At 39.9% G+C, this 23,015-nt stretch overlaps 1 protein-coding gene across 4 annotated transcripts in view; it reads right to left on the bottom strand.

Moving 5' to 3' along the window:
• The window catches only part of IQGAP2 (IQ motif containing GTPase activating protein 2), a 130,877-nt gene that overhangs the window by 59,219 nt on the left and 48,643 nt on the right, over positions 1–23,015 (bottom strand). For all 4 annotated transcript variants that reach the window (XM_085042946.1, XM_085042948.1, XM_085042947.1 and 1 more), the window contains exons 3-5: positions 6,294–6,450; positions 5,078–5,155; positions 3,286–3,362 (exon numbers count right to left, since the gene is read on the bottom strand). In XM_085042946.1, the coding sequence (XP_084899072.1) occupies positions 3,286–3,362; positions 5,078–5,155; positions 6,294–6,450 (312 nt within the window). The remainder of the gene's footprint in view (positions 1–3,285; positions 3,363–5,077; positions 5,156–6,293; positions 6,451–23,015) is intronic.

Here is a 23,015-nt window from a genome sequence, read left to right as displayed (position 1 = left end):
CAAATCTGTCTAAAAGGCAAATTAACTATTGCAGGGGGACAAAAGCATGTAGACTATACAAGGCTATAGTGATGAACCAGGTTCCTCTGTTACCCTTCTACCCTTCTGGTCTGCCTTCCAGTCAGACCAGAAGGGTAAAAGGAGATTTCGCTTCAAGTTTGAGGCAGGGACACAATCCCATCTGAAACACTGGGTGCCATACAAACAGTTATGGAAATCAGCAGCATCACTGCACTGATTCTGTTTTGGGCCACCACAACAAAAAGATGAAGAAATAGTGCTATGAATATTAGAGAAGTTTTTTTTTTTTTCACAGTTCAGCACTTCCAGAAGCACGCTGAACCATGTGTGATATTTCCTATGCTCCTTTTTTTGGATAAACTGATTAACCACCAGATGGTGCTGAAAATGTTCATTGAGTCTTGAAGGGAACACAAAGACAGTTAAACTCTGAGTTAACATACAATTTCACTTGAAATGGCTTGCTTAGTGCTTTTATAGTGTAAATTGAACCTCAGAAAACACAAAGTCAAAAGCAGTGGGCCCTGTGGTAAAGAAAACTGCACATGAGGCATGAGGAACAAGGGCAAAACACAGGAGAAAGAGCAGTTCCCAGGTGAAACTCCTTTCAACACAAAGCATCACCCACACAGAACTGCATCTCATATCGGGCAGATGTTCTCAGGACTTGTTTTGTGCTTAGCTCATGTGAAAAAACAGATCTGAAAATGGAATGTTTTAGCTTTTAAGGCATGCTTGTTATTCTGCTGCTTCCTAGGAGAACAATGTTTTGAAGCCGTTCAGCTTCTAGAGATCTAGTTTTTCTAGGATGCAGCAGTGATCTTTTTGCAAAGATAATTTGAAAACTAAATTTTTCAGGGAAAAAAATATCTCCAAGGACTGCTATTTATGAAGAATCATCCTCGTTAGCATCTTAATTTAAATGAAGCTCTTCTTAATTTCATTTAGTGCAGGAACAAATCCAAATCTGTTTTCACATGAAAAATGGTGCAAGAAATGAAACCTATGCCTTTATATTTTTCAAGTCAGGCCTTAAGTATTGATGATTCAGTGAGAGAAAAGCAAGAAGAGGTAACTACATTCAACAGGAATTTAGTAAGAAAGTGTTTGCTAAGTCACTCCTTCCTGGCCAGAGGAGCGCTGTATTTGACAGCACAAGTCATCCCATATGCTCTAAGTGCAATGGTCCTTATTTCAGACTTGAATCAGGACATATACTAAAACTACATTGAAACCATCATGCTTAGAGTAATCATCTATCTTCAAGCCTTCTAGCAGCAAAATAACAGCAAAACAATAAACAAACAATGACTTTCCCTGCAAAATGTTACTATTTCAGGTGTCAAATATGCATTTTGAATACAAGTCAGCATACTTTTGGTGCCAACCCACCTGGGACCACTGCTGGCCAAGCAAAGTACCCTGTCCTTAATTCTGTTGTTTCCCAGACAGCTTTCAAGGTAGTCTGTGTGCCATCCAATACTGAGTTTGGATTGAGGCTCAAAGTGAAGGACTTATGGCATGCATTTTAGGAAAAGGTATGGAAATAAGTAGAGCTCAATCATTATTTCTTCTATTCTTACAATGGGGATGTAAGGCACAGGATGCAGGCACAGGGGCCTACAATCTCATAGGAAAGCATTATAAATAAAAGTATTCCAGGCCTATTCCCCTTCATGTGGCATGACACATTTGATATGAAGTCCACTTCTAAAATAATAACACTAAAAAAAAAAAAATCATACTAAGTACAGAGTTAGAGCTTTGTGTTGATATGCATCAAGAAAACATAATTGAAACAAGACAAACTTGGAAGTGACAGCTGAGACAACACAAACTAATTCTGGTACTGGCGTGTCAAGATGGAGAAAGGAAAATTTCTACCACAGGTCAATCCATTGTAAACCTCAGTTCATGATGAGAGTTATTTCCGTTGCAATGATAAGGCAAATACTAAGAAAATGTTTGACAGGGTTGTTGTTTATGTACCATTCCAATCCACATATGTCCTACATACATGAGGGAGCAAACATTAGAAAAATTAAACATGTTCTTCCACCTCCTGCAGAACATTTGAGCTGGCCCACAATGCAGCTGGGGGTGCACACAGCACAGCCTGACCTCATTAAGGCTATAGCCCCATGTCTCCTCTTGAGGAAATCATATCAAGCTCACACAGGACACTCACTGTCAGAACAGACTGCACTACTGAGTTACAGGCAAGAGCCACCCCCAGATAGTCCTGGTGTCACTCCCCAGTTACATTACACCAAGTATAATAATTTCAAGGAGCAAGTCTCGTCCAAGATGGCAAAAAATACTGAGCTGTCAACTGTGAACACTTAGCATGTAAAGGAAATGTGTTTAACTTTACTAGTAAGTCCTGTTGATTAGGAGTGAGTGCACATCCCTAAGTGCAAGAGTGGGCACATCATTTTAAGGATTAGCCTCAAAAAAGTTTCAATAAAGCATGTATTTAATAATTTCTGTCTGATAGCCCTGGAACAGCTGATGTGCGTTTGAAGACCATTAGAAAGAGAGAAGAGTGTTTGGGGTGCAAGTTAATTATGTTCTCTGGAAGATTAGTGCCAAAAAATATTGAAAGGGAAAGGTCTCTGTACGGGAAATGAACTAGAAGAGCCACAGGAGGGTGGAGCTGTCTGCCAACACCAATGTCCCTTACACCAGGGACAACATAGGGCCGATGTTTTTGTGCTAAACACCAAGAAAATCCTTAAGACAGAACATGAAAAAAAAATTTAATCTCTGCCTTCAATGGTGTAGTCAAAGCCTCTCTGACTTTACCTTAAAAATCAAATTGCTCTGAATTTTGAAATGTTGGAAAATGTTCATTTTTCCTTGAGTTACCATGGAATACAGTAACTGTTTTACTTTTGGGACAGAAAGGTGTCAGCTCATCATTATTTTCACTCTGATCAGCATGTGTTATACTCACGTTTTGCTAAGTCTCTGTTAATTTGTTTCACTTATGTTGAAGCGTACATTTTGGAATTGTTTGTGCACTTTGCAAGGGGGTGTACTATTAAGAGAGGCATGTCTGTGCTAAGTTCAGTAGTCCTTATTTCTATTTTGAAAATAATGTGACCAACAGTCCTGACAAAGTTGAACTTTTGTCTCCAACTTAAAACTAATGAACTTGTAAATTCTGACAGATTTTGATATACTGGTTGCCCTAAAGCCATTTCAAGACTTAAGCTCCTAACTTTGGCAGTTACTGTAACTTTTATTCCCGTCAGCAGTTACCTTAGAGCATGAATGCAATATATCATCCTAGGGATGTTTTTCCTGTCATAGACATCTGTAGTCTCTGGATAAAAGATCTAAAAAGCAAAGAACACACAGTTAAAGGAGAAGACTTATGACTGAGCAGAAATGTTTACTCTGCAGAGCAATACCTTAAACTTACAGAATTTCAGCTGTTACTTCTATACAGCTAACAGTCATGCCTCTTCTGATGTTATTTTAACTTTATCAGTAGTTTTCATAAAGACCAGCTCTTAATAAAGCATAAAGGCTACTTAATAAGAGAGGAAAAAAGGAAGATAAGCAGACAGCATTTCAACAAGATTTTTAGAAAAGGTCCTTTGGCATAAGCTCAGACAGTAGTGCTTGTCCTCTACAGATGCCCAAAACCTGGAATGCAGTTACAATTCGCAAAGCCTCATTACAAACCAAACCTATCAAACATGGTTTAAAATTGCATAATTCTAATTGTCAGCACCCCTAACTTCATGAATACATCATTTAGAAAGAAAGATATTTGGAGAGAGGAATATTAAGCAATTTAGCCAAGAAGTCACATCATAAGTTCCAATTCTGGTTCTACCACTAATTTGTTCCTGGCCTTGGTCCCAGTCACTGAATACTGTTTCTCCACAAAAATATAATAAAAAGACTTAGTTAACCGTGAGAGTTGGCAGCATGCTTCCAGCCCAGGCTGGTCACTCGGGGCTGCACTGTCCCATGGTTAATAAGACCAGACTGAGTAAGTCAGGAGCACAGTGCCCTCTTCACTGTTTGCTCAAAACAGCTTTGTGAGGAAAAACTGGGAAAGCTTTTGGCCATGACCATCCTCTGCAGCAGAAACAATCTTTCAGAGGAGGGATGGCAGGGTGGAAATCAGCCAGCTGAACAGAGGGCTCAAGGACTCAACTGGGGAAAAAAAAAGCCTGACCTGGAAAAGACAGGGAAAGAAATGCCTGTGGCATTTCTGATGGCAGTCATGGGTGCCTTTTTCTGGTTATGGGCACCTGCAGTGAGTTTGCCTGCAGTGGATTTGCCTACTGAGGCTGACCATTAGTCCATGTAGCCCTTCAAGCAGTCGCCTGAGCATCCCCACTGTGCCCCAGGCAGCACAGGGGCTGCTGGCACCCAGTCGCCTGGGGCAGGGAAGTGCTCACTTCAGGCTGCCTGTGGCTGCCAAAACACCCAAACAAGCAGAGTAGGTGTTTGCACACAGCCCTTTCTGAAAGGATGTTCATCCAAAATAGACTCACTGGTGCCCCGAAACAGCAGCAGGGGAGAGATGACAAGCGAAGACCCGCAAGGAGGAAGATAAATACAAGAGGTGACCCAAGAAAGCAGCTGGTGGAAGAAGAGCAGCAGCACAGTCACGCAGATGGACTGAAGGGTGCAAGAACAGTCTGGAAACAGGGTAGAGGCAGAGAAACTGGGACGTACAGTAAAGGGAAGAGGCAGCAAGAGGCACGATGTGAAGAGGTAACCTAAAGGAAGCAAATATTTAAATTTTCTGTTTTAAACAATGTTCCTTTCAGGTCCCCCCAGAAACTGCCCTAGCAATAAGATAAAGTTAAAACACTGCACGTAGCCCCACCACAGCCCACCACACTGGCAGCAGCAACACAGGACTGACACTCCCACTGCTTTCCACATTACCTTCTCCTCAGGTTTGTTTTCTGAATTACTCCCTCCCTATAGACTTACTGTAAGGAAATGTTATGCTCAAGCAGATGAAAGAGGATCTCAGTGAGCCAATGATCTGAGCCACTTCCTTTGCTGAAATTCAGAGGCTTACCTTAGGCAGACCAATTGACTCCATTGCTCTTAACCATTGCACAGTGTTGTCAGTGTGCCGAAAATGAAGGCCAGATCTCTATTGGAAACATAAGAGAAGATTATAAAAGTCATATTAAGCAAATTGTTTACTTATTGACCCTGCTGTTGTTTCCCAGTTTTATATCCTGAAGTTGAGTTCAAGGAATTTTCCCCTGTTTGAACCTGGAGACCAAAGTGTAACAGCTTTAATTTTGCTAATGAAGCATCTTAACACATCAACAGCTCCTCACTGAGTTCAGCTCATTCTTTCGTGTTACATAAGCCAGATTTGTACCCATCAGGGTGGACTGTGATAGAAGTAGAAATTTGTACAGTCCTTCAATATGCTTTGAGGGTAGAGGCTGGATGTCAAATACCAGGAAGCAAAATACAGAAGTAGTAACACTGCTCAGCACTACCATGAAGAACAGGTAAAGAAGTCTTGGAATTCTCCAGTTCTACCTTAAAACCAGACTCTCCCTAAAGCCTGTGCAAACAGCATAAGAATAAAGTGGGAAAGTATTTTTATTTTATTTTCAATGTTATCTTTTAAGTTAAAGGGAAAAAGCAATCTCTCAGTTTTGGAGATTTTCAAGAGAAGCATTTAAATGTAACCAGAATTCTTAACCATAATTTTTTTCTGCTGCCTCTACATGTTAAGATAATGCATTCCATAGTGGGACTATTGTGTATGAATGTATATATTTCTATTATTATTGAGGATCTTGGAGCTAACAAAAGCTTGCACATGCAACAAGCTAAGCTGGCTTACTGGTAGCTTGTTTTTTGCTCCTCATTGTTCAAGTTGATAAAATAAACACAGTTCTAATGAAGCGAATGTCAAATATACTCCCATACAAGATGAGGAAAGCTTGGAATAGTTAACTTGCTTTTGGATTCTATTCCTAATGAGAAATAACTGTAAATTGTAAAGCTCCTATTCTCCTTTGAGCCAGAAGTATAATCTGTGCCACTTTAAAAACTTGAAGCAACACCAGAACAATTTTTCTGAGGGTAAAATCTTTCTAACTTATCACACTGGTTTCTTACAGCAGTGTGTCTTCCATCTAATCCCTATAGCCTTTCAAAGGAGAGATCCAAAAAGCTAACCAGCCATGCTTGGGAATCTTTAAGAGATGGAAGGCAAATGTTACTGGGTATGGTCTAGCTGGTGAGAGAACTGAGGAAGTTATTACCTTATAGCGTGCCTGCTCCACATCATAGATCTTTTTGTCTGACACCACATTCGGTGCAAAGAATTTTGCAAGCTTGGCGAGGTAAACACCATTTCTTAAGCCTTCTTCCAGTTCTGTAGTTGGGGGCAGCTCTTCATCCAAGCAGACCTCCATCCATCTACAGAGACATTTAAAAAACATTGTTGTTTGAGTTTTAATAGGAGTGACAGCTTTTGCCTACAACCATCATACTTTAAACATCACTACACAATGTAATTGTAACATAGAAGGACAAGGGCTAAGGAGAAAATTCTCATATTTGTTCACATGGCTGATTAAAAGGACTAAAGAGTCATATCTTCACTCTGTGATTGTGACCCATCAATAAGCAAGCAGCATGTTTTGAAGTTTTCACACCCCAAGGGGTCTAACTCAAATCTTCTGAACACTAGGCTTTTGAATAAACAGTACTTTAAGCTGAAAACTGGAAAACATGGCGTGCTGTGTATTTTTGTTGCTGGTATTTAAAATACCTTTGTGATTCCTATGCCAGTGCTGAGCCTCATGAGCAATGTGCTGAGTGAGGAAGGTTCCTGTAGCCACCATGCTCTGCAACACTGCCTTGCAGCAATGCCACCTCAGTGCAGAGCACTCCTGCATGTTTATCCTCCTCCTGCAGTACATGGGAGCTCTGCACTCTCACCCATGAAACACAGTGCTGCTGCTGGAGGGAGGACTGAGGTTTTTGTTGAAAGGCCCAAAATACTTTACGCATTTGAAGTCTTCCTGGCAATAAGTAGGCTGAAACATGTTTTTTTGTTAGTGACAGTGACTAAATCCTCCAAGGTGCTAAACTAGTTATGTGTTTGAGAATTAAGACATGATAGACATGGTACTAGACTGGAAAGAGTAATTAATTAAATACATAACCAGTTCAGAAGGCAAATAACAGACATGAAACCATATTATACAGCAAGTTTATATTGAGAAGCCAAGAGAAATTGCTTCCAAAGCACTCCTGAAAAAGATTAGTGTCCTAATCACTGGACCAGAAGTTCCTTACATTGGTGGTCTAAGTGTTTTGTCCCTGTGATATTATTCTTATTTCCAGCAGCTAAATCACATTATAAGAGATTTAAATCTGCTTAGTTCTCCATATTTTTATTTTACTGTATTTACTCTCTCATGCTGCTAGGACATTAATATCAAGACAAATAAGAAGGCTAAACGGCAAGAATAAAGTTGAAGGCATTAGTTCACTTCGCTTACTGTCACTAAGGCAGCATCACTGTAAGAGAGACAAAATTAAAAATCTAACATCACCTCCACAGGGGTGACTTCAGAAACCAGAAATTTGGATCCAAGTTGAAAATGAGCCATTTTTTACTCCACCAGAGAAGAAGAAAGCTCACTACATCATTTTGCTTCACATTAAACCCCTAGACAAATGTTCTACTCCGTTCCACTTTTGGATTTGTTACTGGACGTATGAAAGTTGTTTCACTGAAGTACAGACTACCCAAATAGTTCTTTAGGAAACCAGCAGCCATAAATCTGACACAATATCATGCAAAACTGCATTGAGAAAGTGTCATTAGAAGAACTGTGTTTTGCAGTATAAAAGCTGCTTCAGTGAGGGGAGTCGTATTCCTGACGAGTTTCCCAGATTTACCCTGCACTGCATGTTCATGTGTTATGAGTCCATGCCAAGGGCCCCAAAAGTCACCCTTACCAATGAGATTTTATAGACTAAATAGATTTATACACTAAGGCATCATGCTTGTCTTCTCAAAAAAAAAAAAAAAAGACAAGGAAGAATATACAAAGAAAGTGTACCTCCAGGCAAATATGGTTTTTGCCCGAGCTAGTTAGCTTTTCCTATAGAATTTGTTTCCTAGAATGTGTCTTCTAGAAAAAGATTTGCACAGATAAGCAAGAGGAACTTGCTGAGCCACAGTTGTTATTCACCAAGAGCTGTAGCTGACTCTGATGTTCAATGGACCATCTCCAGAGATGAGAACTGTGTGCCCAGAGCAGCATTTTATACCCTGCATTGGATTCTTTGCACTTCTAATTCTCAGTTTCCTTTTGAGAATGTTTTTCTAACATTTTAAGTCTGGGGCACAAAAAAAGGTACTGCATTGGAACTGGTTTTTGAAGATACACACGTGTGCCCACCCCCTATTTCTTTTCTTCCTTCCAGTACAAAAATTTACTACTTATACATAAAACTGAGTCATTCCCCATGATCTAAATAAGATGCTGATGCAAAGTGAAAGCTACTCCTCAGCTTTTCAAACCTCCTGTAATTCAACAACAGTAAAACTGTTGTAGTTTGGTTTTTTTCCCCAGCATGGTAATAAGCCTTTAAAATTAATCTGGAACCCTCCTATTCCAGTTAGGGAAGCTACTGTGTCTAACAGGTAAAGTGTGTTACCCTGGGAAACAATCAGGGAACAGTATGAGGATGCAAAGAAAGCAGAAAGAAGAAAAAAAATTAATGTAGAATACAAGTGTTAAACCAACAAGTTAAGATAAACATACAAGGAAACAAATAATCTTTTGAGAAAGAGAATGTTAGTAACTCACTGGAAAAAAGAGGGGAAAAACTAGAGAGAACTAAGTGAAGCAGAACTGAAAGATGCAAAGTTTCTTTCCATTTATAGACAAAAACCTGTAAGTAATATCTATTCTAGAAAAAAATTAGGGGTCTGCAGTAAGGCAACCATAACTTCCAGCATTTGGTAATCAGTGTCCAAGACGAAGAACACAGCTACAGTTGTATTACACACAAGATATGTTTTAGCAATGTCTGCAAGATACAGAACTTAGCTACAAGAAGATCTCCTGTGAAAGGACTTACTGTGTTTTGCACGTGTTTAATCAGAGGAAGGAAAAACCTCAGGATTTTAATTAAATCCTGCTAGTATACAAATAGCCTTGTAACTTAGTTATACAAACAGCTGGAAGGTGCTGTAAGTGCTCTCTTAGCTGTAAGAGGTGCTGTAAGAGCCTTCTCTTCTCCAGTCTGAGCAGCCCCAACTCTCTCAGCCTGTCCCCACAGAAAAGGTGCTCCAGCCTTCTGATCAGTTTTGCCTCCCTTCTCTGGGACCTGCTGGACTAAGTCACATCTTTCCTTAGCTGGACCCCAGCACTGGTGCAGCACTGCAGGTGGGATCTCACCAGAGCAGAGCAGAGCAGAGCAGAATCCTCCCCCTGGCCCTGCTGCCCACACTTCTTGTGATGCAGCCCAGGGCACAATTGGCTTTCTGGGCTGCGAGATAACATTGCTGGGCCATGTTGAGCTTTCTGCCAACCAACACATCTACAGCACTTTTCTTCCCAGCGCTTCTTGCAGTTACAGAAGTTTTGTGTCCTTTACATGGGTTGAGTTAAAAGGCAATTGTGGTTTTAAACAGAAAAAACTATTACTTCCAACCTTGCAAGGTTCTGCTTTTTAAGACATAGTTCGGTGATTTTATGAAGGTTATTATATGACATGGTATTGTCAGCAGGAGCAGACTGGATTGCAAAAACCAGAAATCCTTTTACTCTTGTTTCCTTAAGTGAAACAGAGAATATTCACATGACATTAAGAATATATGGATATCTTTGGAGTGATTTATTTTTCTTCAGGCTAAAGAAGCAGCACTGCCTTAGGCTCACCCACTGTTTTCCTGAGCACACAGAACTGCAGCATCAGCATCACATTTAAGTCTGTTGCAGGAACTGTTTCCCAAAAAAAGTAGTTAACACTATTGATATGATGAGGTGTCTATAAGTCAATCTTGGTCTGTTTTCCTTCAGTATGAAGTTTGTGGAGTAAGGCTATTAGAACATGCACATGCATTTCTACTTTCATTTTTCAACAATATAATCCCATAACTAGTACTGTGCTTTTAACAACATTGACTTAATGACCAAGGAATGCCATGAAAAACTGGCACAGTGGTGAATATGATGATTTATTTGGTCACTCATTTAAGCTAAATGCAAACCCCACTCCTTGGTGGAGGGACAAAAGTCAGCCTCAGGAAGCAGAATAGAGCATGCAACTTCACTGAAATTCTGGGTAGCACCACCTAAAAATAACTATCATTCAAACAGTCCTATGGAGCCACCCATGTCAGTTTTAGTCTTACTGTTTGGATAAAACATGTATAAACAGGTATTTTTCTAAAGATAGATATTTGGGAATGCATAAGTACAGCCCACTTTGATTTTCATAATACTGCAGTACTTGTCAACACAGAAACAAAGGATATGCCTTAGACAAAAAAGCAAACCTAGAATCAATTAAATCAATGAAAATAGATCTATATAGTTTTTTTATAATATAACTAGAAATCAATGACAGTATATCTCCAAAACTTCAGTTCCAATACATAGTACCAGAGAGTCTAGCAGGAGTGAGTATTGAGCTACAATTCCCTTTTGCTTTGCCCAGTTCTGTTTTAACTCTTAACAACCTATGGCAGAGCTGTTCAGCAGTGAACTTCTGGTGAGATAACCATGACGACTTCTATGTCAGACCCAAGAGCAGCAAACAGTATCTTGTTTGCAAGGAAATCTAGTTTCCACATTTGATCATGTACTGGAACAATTTACCCAGAGAGGTTGTGGAGTCTCCCTTACTGGACATATGTAAGAATTGGCTGGACTCAATACTGTGCAATGTGTTCTGGGATAACCCTGCATGCACAGAGAAGTTGTACCAGATGACCCACTGTGTTCCCTCCCAACCTTAACCATTCTGTCATTCTGTGAAAACAGCAGCAGTACAATTAGCTCAGGTTGGCATTTTAACACAAAAAAACCCCTGCTGAATCTCATTCAAGGCAAGGTCAAGGGAACTGGAAGCAACAGTGCTGCTGCACTATGAATTTAACCAGTTATGGAGTCTGTGTGGTCAGCAAAGCATACACCCAGGGCAAGAGACTGGAAATGCTGGAATAAACGTTCAGCAGAGAAGAGAGCATATGTTGTACAACCCACCCAAAGCTGATCACATTTGGAACACAATCTTGCAGGAAGATTTACACTTCTGCTGCCCTGCCCTTTCAGATTTATGCCTCAAGACGTGGATCCAAAGGCTCTGGGTTTGTACATTGTGGGAAGCAGACCTCCAAAAAAGAAAAGATGGGACTCCAGAGCCAAAGCTCATAACATTGCATACTGCTATGGAAAAGGTGTAGTGAAGATAAGATAAATATAATTTCTTACCTCTCTGGCTCACAACCACAGCCTTTCTTTCTAGTTCAGCACAAGTGAAACAGACTGCTGACCTAGACACTACAATGTGGACAACTTGTTCCAAAGAAAAAACCTTGTTGCTAGAAAATAATAGTAACCACAATCATACCCAAAGCAAAATGATAGATTCTAGCTTTAAATGTTTGTGAAGTGGCAGAATTATTTTCAAATCAAAACTTGTTCTTCGATATATTCATAAATATACAACAGTATGAATCATGTGAACTCACAATTTAAAATTCCCCACTATTATGTCACTAGTTTCTAAATCTACAGATTTGATAAGAAATCTCAGCTCTTAAATCTTCATTTGTTTAAAAAAAAAAATCTTTTTCTTTCACCTGCCAGCATTCCTTTAAATATTGCTTTATGAAGGAGGGAGACAGCAGCCAAAGCAATCTAGGTGTGTTCCTTGGCTGAGTAGTGGGGTGGTGGTGGTGTTGAATTGTTTATAAGGATAACCTGTATGTTAACTTTGGAATTTGTTCTCACTATACTGCAAGTTTTAGTATCCCCTAAACCAGAAACCTTAGGAAAAGGTTATTTCACAAACAGTCACAGGCTATTTCCAGAGGAAAAGCATGCAAAACTTCCAGCCATTCCATGAAAATAGATACATACCGTATGAATAACCTCACAGCAAAAATTATGACGTATAGAAAAATACACAGCTTTGGAGGCTTGACTTTGAGGCTGTGGAGAGTAGAGTGGGTAGCTGAAAAAACTACTTTCTTCACACCCTTTTTTTCCCCTCATGTTCTGGTGCATTCAGCCCCAAACATTCCTTACAGCTGGGAGCCATAGCTCAAGTCAGAGCTACAGTCCTCTGATGCCAACTTACTCCTGGAGCAAGACACCCTAGAAACATCATCTTCTAAATCTGAGGCTCTAGATTCATACTCCAGAGACATTCTCTACTGCATCTAAAGTTTTATCCATCCTAAGACCTTACTTTGTCTGAAATAAATCAAATTTTGTGATTGTGGATCACCACAGCAGTTGGGTGAAGGAAGGTGTGATATAAGTCTTCCCAGTCACCACTTCTCTTACATTACATACAAAAAGTAACATGAAGGTAGTGACATGGAGGACACCATGAATCACTTGGCTTCACAAGACCTCAAAACTTCAGAGCATAAAGGAAGTGTCAAATTCTTTAGAAAGATTTTGGATTAACTTGCAGTTGTCTTTTTTTTTTTTATACTTACATAAGTTGGTTAAAATTCAAAGCTGCATATCTTTGAGTCTCCAGCTAGTGTTAGATTTAACAGCATCTCAACTTTCTACAATCATGATTTCACCAGGGAGCATACTGACTTTCAGCAAGAGCTACACTAAAAACTATGAAACATTCATGTGTGGATTCTTTGTGCACAAATGTTAAAACAATACAGATTTCACTGCGCATTATTGCATTTAGTTGAGCTGTGCATGCCAGCGTGAAGTTTGTTGCGACACTCATTTCCCTGATCAAAGCCCTTCTGATGCATTTCATATTCAATTGAGATAAGTAGAAGCTAGGAGCAGTGACGACTTGCCTGACCTGCACAGCACACTAAACCAGCAATAAATCAATCGTGTCAGCAACATTTTTCCACACCAGATTTTTGCTGCCATGACAACACTGCCATATTTACAAAATAACCTTAAAGGTGTTATAAAATTCTGGTGCACAAGATGGCAGCACAGATACTATGTGCTGATTTAATCTGTTTTATTCCAGCCACGCTTTATGTGGGTTAATCAGTGATTAAAGTCCACAAGGCAAGGTGCTGCTCAGGAAGCCTGCTCTGGAGCCCCAGCATGGCCCCACAGCCACTGTAGGGTGCAGGGCATCCTGCAGCAGCCAAGTCCTCTTTACTCAGCAGTCTTTTGGTGAAGAAGAAATGTGGAGACTCTCCAGCAGCACCACAACTGGCAACAGCAACCCACGTGCATGTGTTTCAGGACAGTCCCCAACCTTAGCAATCAGCAAGGCCCTGTTTTGCTGCCTTGTCTACTTGCAGAGACATTAAGATTAGGCAGTGGATATCAACCACACACTCCAGGACTGCTATTTGAGATAATGGTGCTTGAGCAGGGGGCCAACAAAGCCCAGGTTGATGGCCACAGAGATGCCTCACCTTTTCCCCCTGCTCTTGGCCTGGGTCCAAGCTGCCAGGGTCTGGAGACAAAAGTTGAAGAGGCAGTTGAAAGAGCAGTGCCAGGAAGGGAGCTCACCATGGCAGTGAAGATGGAACAGCCACAGCCAGTATGTCTCCTTAAGAAACCTCACCTAATTCTTCTAAGCAGAAACAACAGTACTCATCAGGTTACCTGAGTAAGTGAGGTGGAATTAAGTCAGTGTTCAAAGGTCTCAGGAGAGGAAAAGTATCTGCTGAAGGTATGGTGTGAAGTATTCCTTTTCTTTATGTGAAGAACTGGATTTTCATTTGAATGAAAAAAGGGTGGGGGGAAGGATGGAACAGGACAATCCTCTCCTAAAAATCTTGCAAAACCTGTGCAACTAAGTTAACACAACTCAGATTGACATGCATCACCCAGCTGTGGTGTCTAGACCAGTTTTAATAGCCGTCTTTTCCAACAGGCAGCAGAGACACAGGTATTTCCTGTGTTAGCCTGGCAGTGGTGGCTCAGTGGCCCCTGGAAAGCATAATTTCAGACAGATGACAGACTCAAATCACTAATGAAAGTTTAGGTAGTGCAGACACAAGCTCTGTAGCAAGTCCCACATACAAAAAATAAGGCTCTCCCTACAAAGAAAACAATGCTTTTGTCTGAAAAGAAGATTAATTTGGTATATGAATTAACCTGAACTTAGTTTTTCACAAATCTGTACAGACATTGATTTGATAAACAGAAACAGAACACAGCAAGAAAAGCATTTTTATGCAGTACAGCATTTGTACATGTGGAAATGTTGTGAAACAGGTTATTCCCCCCCAAACACACCATGTTTGCTTTAGGAGAACATTGGGCAGACTGTAATTTATACTTGAATATTATGCAGTTTGCTTTCCTCTATTATGTCTTCTGTAGCTACAGTATGGTAATACAGTTTAGGGCACCATCTTAAAACAGCATGTGGTATTTTAGACTTACCAATTTAAAAGGTTCTGGCCTGGAATAATCTCACAGTTTTCCAAGCAATCCGCTTCAGAAGAGTAGTAGAAGATATATGGGCTTGGCAAGCCTCAGAAATGTGGCAGTAAAATAACCACTAATGAGTCCTTGAGATAATCTTCACACTTTCCTTACACAATAGTGCCACTAATCTTAAATTACAGACTTTATCCAAAATCCACACCGTGCCATGGCAGTAATTCCTATCCAAATCCATAGAAAATAGAGCAGTCATCTCTATGAAGTGATCTATTCAACAGTAATTTTGATGAAGCTCCTACTGAAACTAAATCATACCTGTCCATTAGGGAACATGCATCTTTTAACCCTCTCCCAAAATCCACTGCATCATCAGTTGTGCTTTTTCTAGCAGCTGCCAAACCAGCCTGTGTGGAACGATAGCTAAAAAAAACCCAAAATAGTATAGTTATTTTTACGTAAAGGTCTAGTATTATATGGTTTTGCCTATTACCACTGCAAAGTGCCTTCCATGTAAGTATTAGTCCTCAGGTGTCCAGAGGAATGTGATATTACCCTTTCTTTCCAGGTGAGAGGATGCGCATAAACATTACCATCATGCCTATAACCATCACACCTCTCCAGGGAAGAAAAGTGACCCAGGCAAGTACCTCCAGTGTAGGTTCAACACAGAAGCTCATACAGTACTGTGTGCAGGTGTTAAAGCCAACGCTATGATTCAAGACCAGCAACAGAAGGACCCAGCTCTGCCTGCAGACCTGCAAACTTATCTGGCAACTAATGCAGCTGGATCAGCAGAAACTCCCAAAGGATGTGCAGACTAAAAATTGCATCGAGGCCACATAGAAGACCCATGGCATTGGAGGAAACTGAACTTGAGCATGGCAGGATGCAGAGTGCTGTTCTGACTCCTTGACCAGTTCAAGTCCACTAGACTAGATATGGACATTTATTTTTTCCTGACTAACATCTGACAAGGGTTAGTTCTGTGGAAGCAACCAGCAGCAAGGCGGCAGGTACAGAAACCACAAAAATAACCCAAGAAGTACATCTACTAGACAAGCAGCTGGAACTTCTAAAGAAAGGTGTGGGACAGCAGCCAAGCCAGAATTAAAATGCATGGATGAGAGAACAAGATGTTAAAGAAGTGAAAAGACTGAAAGAGCCGGCTTGTGAAAGGTTGAACTGTTGTTCAAAGCATTTAGTGTTATGTAAACTCTACAAAACTGCAACAAGGAGTTGAAACTTGGTCCCACGTCAAAAAGAAACACAAGACTGAGGAACAATTTAAAAGCCAAGGCATTTAGGTGAGACACACCATGCAGAGCACCTACAGTTACCTTTTTCTGTTTTCTTCTTCCCATGATTATGCAAGAAATGCTTTTCTCCACTTTCCATGGCTAGAGAGACAGTACTCCCTTACCTATTTAATAACAACCCATAAAATTCTGAGAAGCACAAGCACACAAATCAAGTCTGCTATAGATGAGGAAAATGCAGGCAGCAGTGTAACAGCATTTAATAATCCACAAAGAAATGAAAACCAAAGAAATTAATGGTATTGCTTTACACTGGTGAAGATAAGCAGCCTCTCTATAAGAGAAAGGAGCAAAAATATTCACAAGGGCTCTGCATCCTCACTTTTATCATCAGAACATAAGCTAATAAGTGCTGAACAAAGCTCTGAATCCTCCAGGACCATATCTTTTTGCCAGTTTCAAAACTATGTAGTGTTCTGTACATAGAGCTGAGGCAGACAGTTAATACTGCTTTACACTAAGTGTCATAACCAGGATTTCTATATGATGAGTAGATGTGGGCTCCTGGTGAAGAGCTGTCTGTAATTTTTCCAGCGTAAGTTGGAATTTTTCTTGAGAACATATAACTAAACCTACATAAAATAGTAATTGGCATCTCAAACACATCTTTCTAGACAGCATTTAAGATACAGCAATAAACCCATTCTTTAAGAAAATGGACTGGATAAGTTAAGTGGTAGAACAAGAAGTTTTAGCTGCAAAACTCTAAAATATTCCCTTGGAACCAGTTATATTAATGTGCTGAGGTAGCAATAGGACAGTGTGAAAGCTAAACTGCAGTTCAAAGACAAGGCCAGGAAGAAAAAAGAACCTGATTGTAATCAGCATGGTAAAAATTTAACAGTGCAATTAATCATGTCATGCAACAAATACCCAGTGTCTGGTGGCAGTACTTCAGTTTAAGGGTTGTGAGATCACCATTCGCAATATCCGTGTACACAAGACAATCTCTTCTCCAAGAGCAAACAGTGATATACCCCTATCAGAGTACTCACCAAGTGATAAGAATCTACCATCTATGCCCCAGTATTCAAGTTACTTGAGACAGTAAGAGAGGTACAAGAAATACTTAATCAACTAAGAACCTTCCAGTTACCAGACAAGATATTAAGGACTGGCAAAAGCAGGCTATTGGGACACCATTTGGTTCAAAAGCCACAAACATGTCAATGGTGTATCAAGGGGATCTAGAACTAATCAAGGACACTGACCACCATGACTTCAAGTACCAGACTATAAAAATATTTTCTTCTACCCTGTCAAAAAGCAAGCAAAAAAAAAAAAAAATCTGTGTTTTAATTGGGCAAACCATCTCTTGGCGTCTACACTGTTGACTGGCTCCCCTCTTCAGGCAGCCCTCATTGTCTGGCTGGCTGACACAGTAACACCACCACACAATCACGGCTACCCTGGCTCTGATGTTCTGTAGCACCATTCCCACTGCAGCTGCCACTCAGGCAAGCCATGAATGCTTCTGGATATTCAGTGTCATCATGTCAACCAGCAGCAGAAAAGCAAAGAGGCAGGCAATTCCTTGCCAGTGCTAGCCCAAGCCAAGCAGACCACACAGCAGCTACACAATCCCAGCCAGAATGCTTATCACCATTACTGGTCACATTATTTAAACACAAGATGCCATTTGCAAGAAAAGTCTTCTCAAACCTTGTTTTGGATGTTTGAGACCACTTACGAGAAACCACAGTGCTTTATGCACAGTGGTAAATGTAAAACAAAGATCTTCTTTGTTTCCTTGTTCATGCACAAAGAGGAAATAAAAATGCAAGAATTTTAAAATCAGAAGGAAAAAACTGACAAGTTTTAGAGACTATTTCAAACCATTCACGGAGCTCATGTACTACAATTTTGTTTCCAGAGGTTTCAGCATGCTCTAACCCTCTAGCAAATTGTTAGGTGCATGAACTCTAAATAATGGTTTGCGCATCGATTTCTATAGAAGTATTTTCTGAAAAATAAAAAATGTTGCAGATAAGCTCAATAGGGACCTTTTCAACCAATCCAGTGCCCTATTCGGAAATATTCCTGTACAATCTCCAGAAGCTTTCAGGCACAGGAATAAATGTAAAAACTTCTGTATTAGAAAATGGAAGTAGTGAGTGTCTTTTTTATTTTGAAACCAAAGTGAAACACAGGGCAGACACCCAGGTATCCTTATCAGCCCTCTTTCATTAGGAAACTAATTTTTAGGCTAGTACAGCTCACTTTACTACTGTCACAAAAAGATGACAAGAAAGAAGAAACATCAAAATGCTTTACAGGACCACTTTCCTACTTCTCTTAATAAACAGTAGTTATCTCAGGGTTGCTAATCTGCAGTCAGCTAACAATTTAGCACAGAAAAAAAAAAACCTCTACCTGTGAACTTGAACCAAAAGGTATTTTAAGTCAATTTACCTTGCTGCCAAGCCTATTAATGACCTAGTTACTTTGATCAAGTTAATCAGCAAACCATCACAACTTGTTAACTCTCAGCCCTCCACCAAGACCTAAGCGACTTAGGTTGCTATTTTGACCCGAGAATTTGCTCCCCTTCTTCCTCTGCCCATTCCTCTACACTTTATGCCAATCAAGTACAGCACCTGTACAGTGCTGTTCATGCAGTCTAAGAAGATACTGCTGCAGTTACATCCAGAAGCCACCACAAAAACTGGATCCCCACTTTCTGCTATAATCCTTAGGGGCATGGTTTTTGTATGGTTTTGGTAGGGCTTCAGTATTCTGAGCTATTGGCAGCAGCAGCCCGCAGAGCCTGACCCTCATGGGCAGTAAGAAGGCTCCTGTGAGAGGGCAGCGATGGTCCTGGCTTTCATGGCAATCTCTCTGGCAGCATGGACCGGCCAGCCTGGACAGGGGCAAGCAAGGCAGCAATGCAGTGTGGAGACACTAGTCATCCACCAGTGCTGGGAAAACAACTGTCACAGGGCAGAGGAAGAGAAGGGCAACCGTCACCACGCCAAACAGTTCCTGTCAACAACAGACGTGGACAGGAAGAGCCAACCACAGTAAAAACTAGATCAAGGAGACCCACAGGATGAACACCAGGACAGCAAGATCTACAGGAGGGAAGAAAAAGCCTGATAGGCAATGCTGACTGAGGTTTCAAATGGGTGTGCAGGGTTGTGCACCTTAGCCCAAGTCAAGAACAAGATGCAGCAGTGCCCCAGCAAAAACAAGGCTTGCCAAACTCTAAGGAATACACAAGATCCATACATTCTCATCAATTCAATTATCAGAAGTCTGAATGTGAGCACTGGAAAAGATGCTTAACCAGGGGCAGATAATCACCTGGGATCATGGTAGATTTGGCTGAAATAGTGTATCTAAAATTGCCCAATAAATACTTACAAAAAGAAGGAATACTCCAAAAGAGAGTGTTAGTATATTTGTGCACATATTCCAACAGATGCAAGTTGAAATTAAAAGAATACGAAGTTCTGACACAGAACATCTTCTTCCCTAGACATTTCCCTTCATATAAGATTTAAAAAACATGTCTTTCAGAACTTCAGCAGATTTCCTTTGATATCCAGCCAAATCCTTAAATAGCATATTTAATTCAGCTTTTCACACAAAATGCAACATAGTCAAAATGTCTTCATACTCCTCTTCCTCAGCAGAACTAATACATAAATTCAAAGAAATTTAATAACACAGTTGCTTTTAATTTTGAATGTGAGTTACACTCTTTTTGAGTGATTTCAGAAGTGCAAGTGTTCTTGCAATGAAATGAAAAGCCCAGCAGAAGTTTCCTATGCAAGAGGAGCAAGTTGTTTTTTCTCACTGGGCTGCAAAAATACCCAAAGACCCTTTCAACAACTTTTATCTACTTCAGATTGGAGAAAAAAGGGAATGAGCATACTCCTCTTGCCCTTTTCCCTCATAACAATTGCTTCTAGTACAAGGGAGATATTTGTGCAGACATCCACTTCCCCAGATAGGTGGTATGTTTTTATCAGCACACTACAATTAAGGGAGTTTCTCTAAAGTGGAAAAGCAGAACTCCACCTGGTTGCCAAGTAATACCTCATCCAACGACAAAGTGCCCCCATCTTCCAAAGCATCAACTTCTCAAACAAGCCAAATCTTTACAACTTAAGCATTCAACTACTTTCAACATACTTGCTATCAGGAGGCTGTGGGTTTATCCAAGAGTCAAATGTCCAGCCCCTAAAAATTCAAGAACTGTGTTCAGGAGATACCTGCACACGCCCTTCCTTGCAATGCTAGCATCAACAACACCGCACATAAGGTAAGCCTATTGAGACTATGCAATAGCACACTAAATGCATCATTTAAGAAAAAAAAAATAATCAAACCCACATTTCAGCTGCTATGGGTCTGGCAGAAGTAGGATTTTCATGGAGGGGATGAACAATCATTTATACTAAAGAAACCAAACACAGCACTACTGAATTCTATCATGTAAACTGCAAATCCAGTATCTAAGTGGGAAGAATGTTTATAGATACGCACATAAAAAGATTTGAGGAATTCTTATGCCAACATAGAAGTACCTGATGCATGGGAGTTTAGAAAAGAAAGTGCAGAAAGGCATTCAACAACTGAACAAACCCCAGCTGCCCACCCAGTGACTCAATATCTGACCAACCTCTATCCTTATTGCTATAAGGCACTGTCTGCAAGCCCTGTTCCCTGTCTGCAAGTCACATCAAGGTGGCACTAATATGTGGGCCAGGGAAGCATAAGAACGTTAAAATAAAAATAAAAACCAAACATACATCCACCCTAATGAGCCAAAGGGGATGTACAGTTCCTACCTAAGCAGCAAGTCTGATCAGCTCATTTGATGGCTACTGGAAATCAAAATGTTTAAAAGCAACTGCTTTTCCACTACTCGTCTTACAACTTATGCTGCCTTCAAGAAAAATAAATTATATTCATGCACAGTAACAGACTGTGAACATGTCTTTTAAAAAAATACCAGACTAATTCTTCTATCCATCAACTGACCATAGTGAGTACATAATCTTTACTTCTCTCAGCACTATGAAAAACAGTGGAATGTGCCGAGCATGAAGATGCCATAATGTCCTAATTCAAAGATATCCCCTTCTCTCAGACAAAGAGCTGGAAATTATTCTCTTCTATATATCAGCACAAAAGTGCTTTGTCTTCACTATGGCTGGTCAGAAAAAGAGTGTAAGCATTTACTCTTCAGAAATAAGCTTTTTTTAACATGCCAGTTGATTTACAAACATGTAAAATGAAAGATAAGCTGTGTTTCAATACCACTCTGGTGGCAGATGTAGTCCTAAGATACAAACAGCTTGTTAACAAAATCCTGAGCAACTTTTATAAATTATACATTATACATTAACATATACATTTATAAATGTATATGTTATTCTTGAATTATAGCACACTCCTTTCACAAAGCTTACTTTACATAAACACTGCCTCTCAGCTCCATTCTGGATTGCTTTGAAAAAAAACCCTCCTGACACTGCAGCACTGTATGAGAAGCATACCACATCTCAGGGTGAAATATTTGCAAGAACTGAACAGAGAAACACCAACTGTGCAAAGCAAGAGAACCAAGAAAACTCTAGATTAAGAGGGAGACTAAACTTAGATTTTCCAGAAAGTTTACAGGTTTTTTTCCATGCATTGCATTTTTTAACTAATTTCAGTAACTATGTGTTCTACTACTGGCGGGGCTTACATGCAAATGGCCAACTCCCAATCTCTTTCATGTTGGGTGTTATGGTTAATTAGATTTCCCTATATGCAAATTTATAGATCGTTTGGGGCTCTAAGTCAAACACAAACTTTACATCTACTTTTAAAAAAAATTTAAATTAAGATATTTGCTTACTTGAGAGACAGCGCCTTACATTAGAGTATTTGCTGTATAGCCATAACCACACATCTGCCTTTACTTTTAGGAGTATAACTAGAAAATGGTGGAAATGCAAAACTAGAAATGCAAAACTGAAACGCTGTCTTTGTATTGCCAATTACCACCATTCAACAGTGGCCAGAAGTCAAAAGCTGCCTTTGTGTTGCATCCATTTCTGTTATATAGATGAAACAGCAGCACTCTATATAAGAATAAAAACTAACTTGTACACAATTATAGTTTTTCATTTTAAGGAAGTCTTTCAGTCTCTCCTTGGTCCTCTGTCACAGTGACTTGTTTTTCTATGACAAAATACCTGCACAAAACCCCCCTTAATTCTAGTTTTCAGCAATTGCCAGAGTCTTCATCTTGTATCTTCTCAAAAAGCTAGAAAAGGTGACTGTTTGGGGGTGAGGGTTTATTTTAGAAAAATTGAGTAAGTTTGTTCTACTTTAACATGACTAAAAGTTTCTATTATCGTAGTAACTTCTATTGGTAGTATGTATGATTACAGGAACAGTAGTCCTCCATTTACTCAGTTTTGAATCTTGTCACCCTGATACTGCAGTCTCAGCACTGGGATCATTTTAGCTCTGTTCAGTGCATGTGAGTTTGCATTGCTTGGATTTTCAGAGATGTCAAGGGAAAGCAGAGTGCTTCTAATAATCAAAAGCATCTAGAATATTAAAGCAATGTGGACCCAAGTCTAGGTGAGGGCTTGAAATATTTACACAACAGGAATGCATTGCAACCCCTTTTAGTTTTACATAAATATTATCAGATCCGTGCTTAGCTCTCCTAATGCCTAACACATTTGATCTAGGCTTTGTTTGGGGTTTTTACATATATGTAAACCAGCCACCATGAATATCTCACTGGCAATGCATTTCTGGCAAATGGAGAACAATTATTTGCACCAGGAAGAACAATATCTGATGTTCAATGTTCTTTAGTTACAGGCTGGTGGGAGCATAATCCTTTTCAATAGTACCTGTTACCCAAGTGCCAAAATGGGAAATCCCATTTCCCAAGTGGAAGGCAGCCAAATAATGAGCCCTTCTAACTCCTTTTAAGTTACAAGTCCAAGATGTGATCTAGGTTAGGGACAATCGAAGGGCAAAGATCTCTTTATGAATGAGTTTTAAATTATGACAAATTTGAGTTAAATGCTGTATTTAACGGTCTAACTGG

This window comes from Lichenostomus cassidix, chromosome Z (genome assembly GCF_008360975.1).
Source record: "Lichenostomus cassidix isolate B80296 chromosome Z, HeHo_3.0, whole genome shotgun sequence".
Taxonomy (NCBI): Eukaryota; Metazoa; Chordata; class Aves; order Passeriformes; family Meliphagidae; genus Lichenostomus; species Lichenostomus cassidix.
This window is presented reverse-complemented; position numbering and strand designations above follow the sequence as displayed.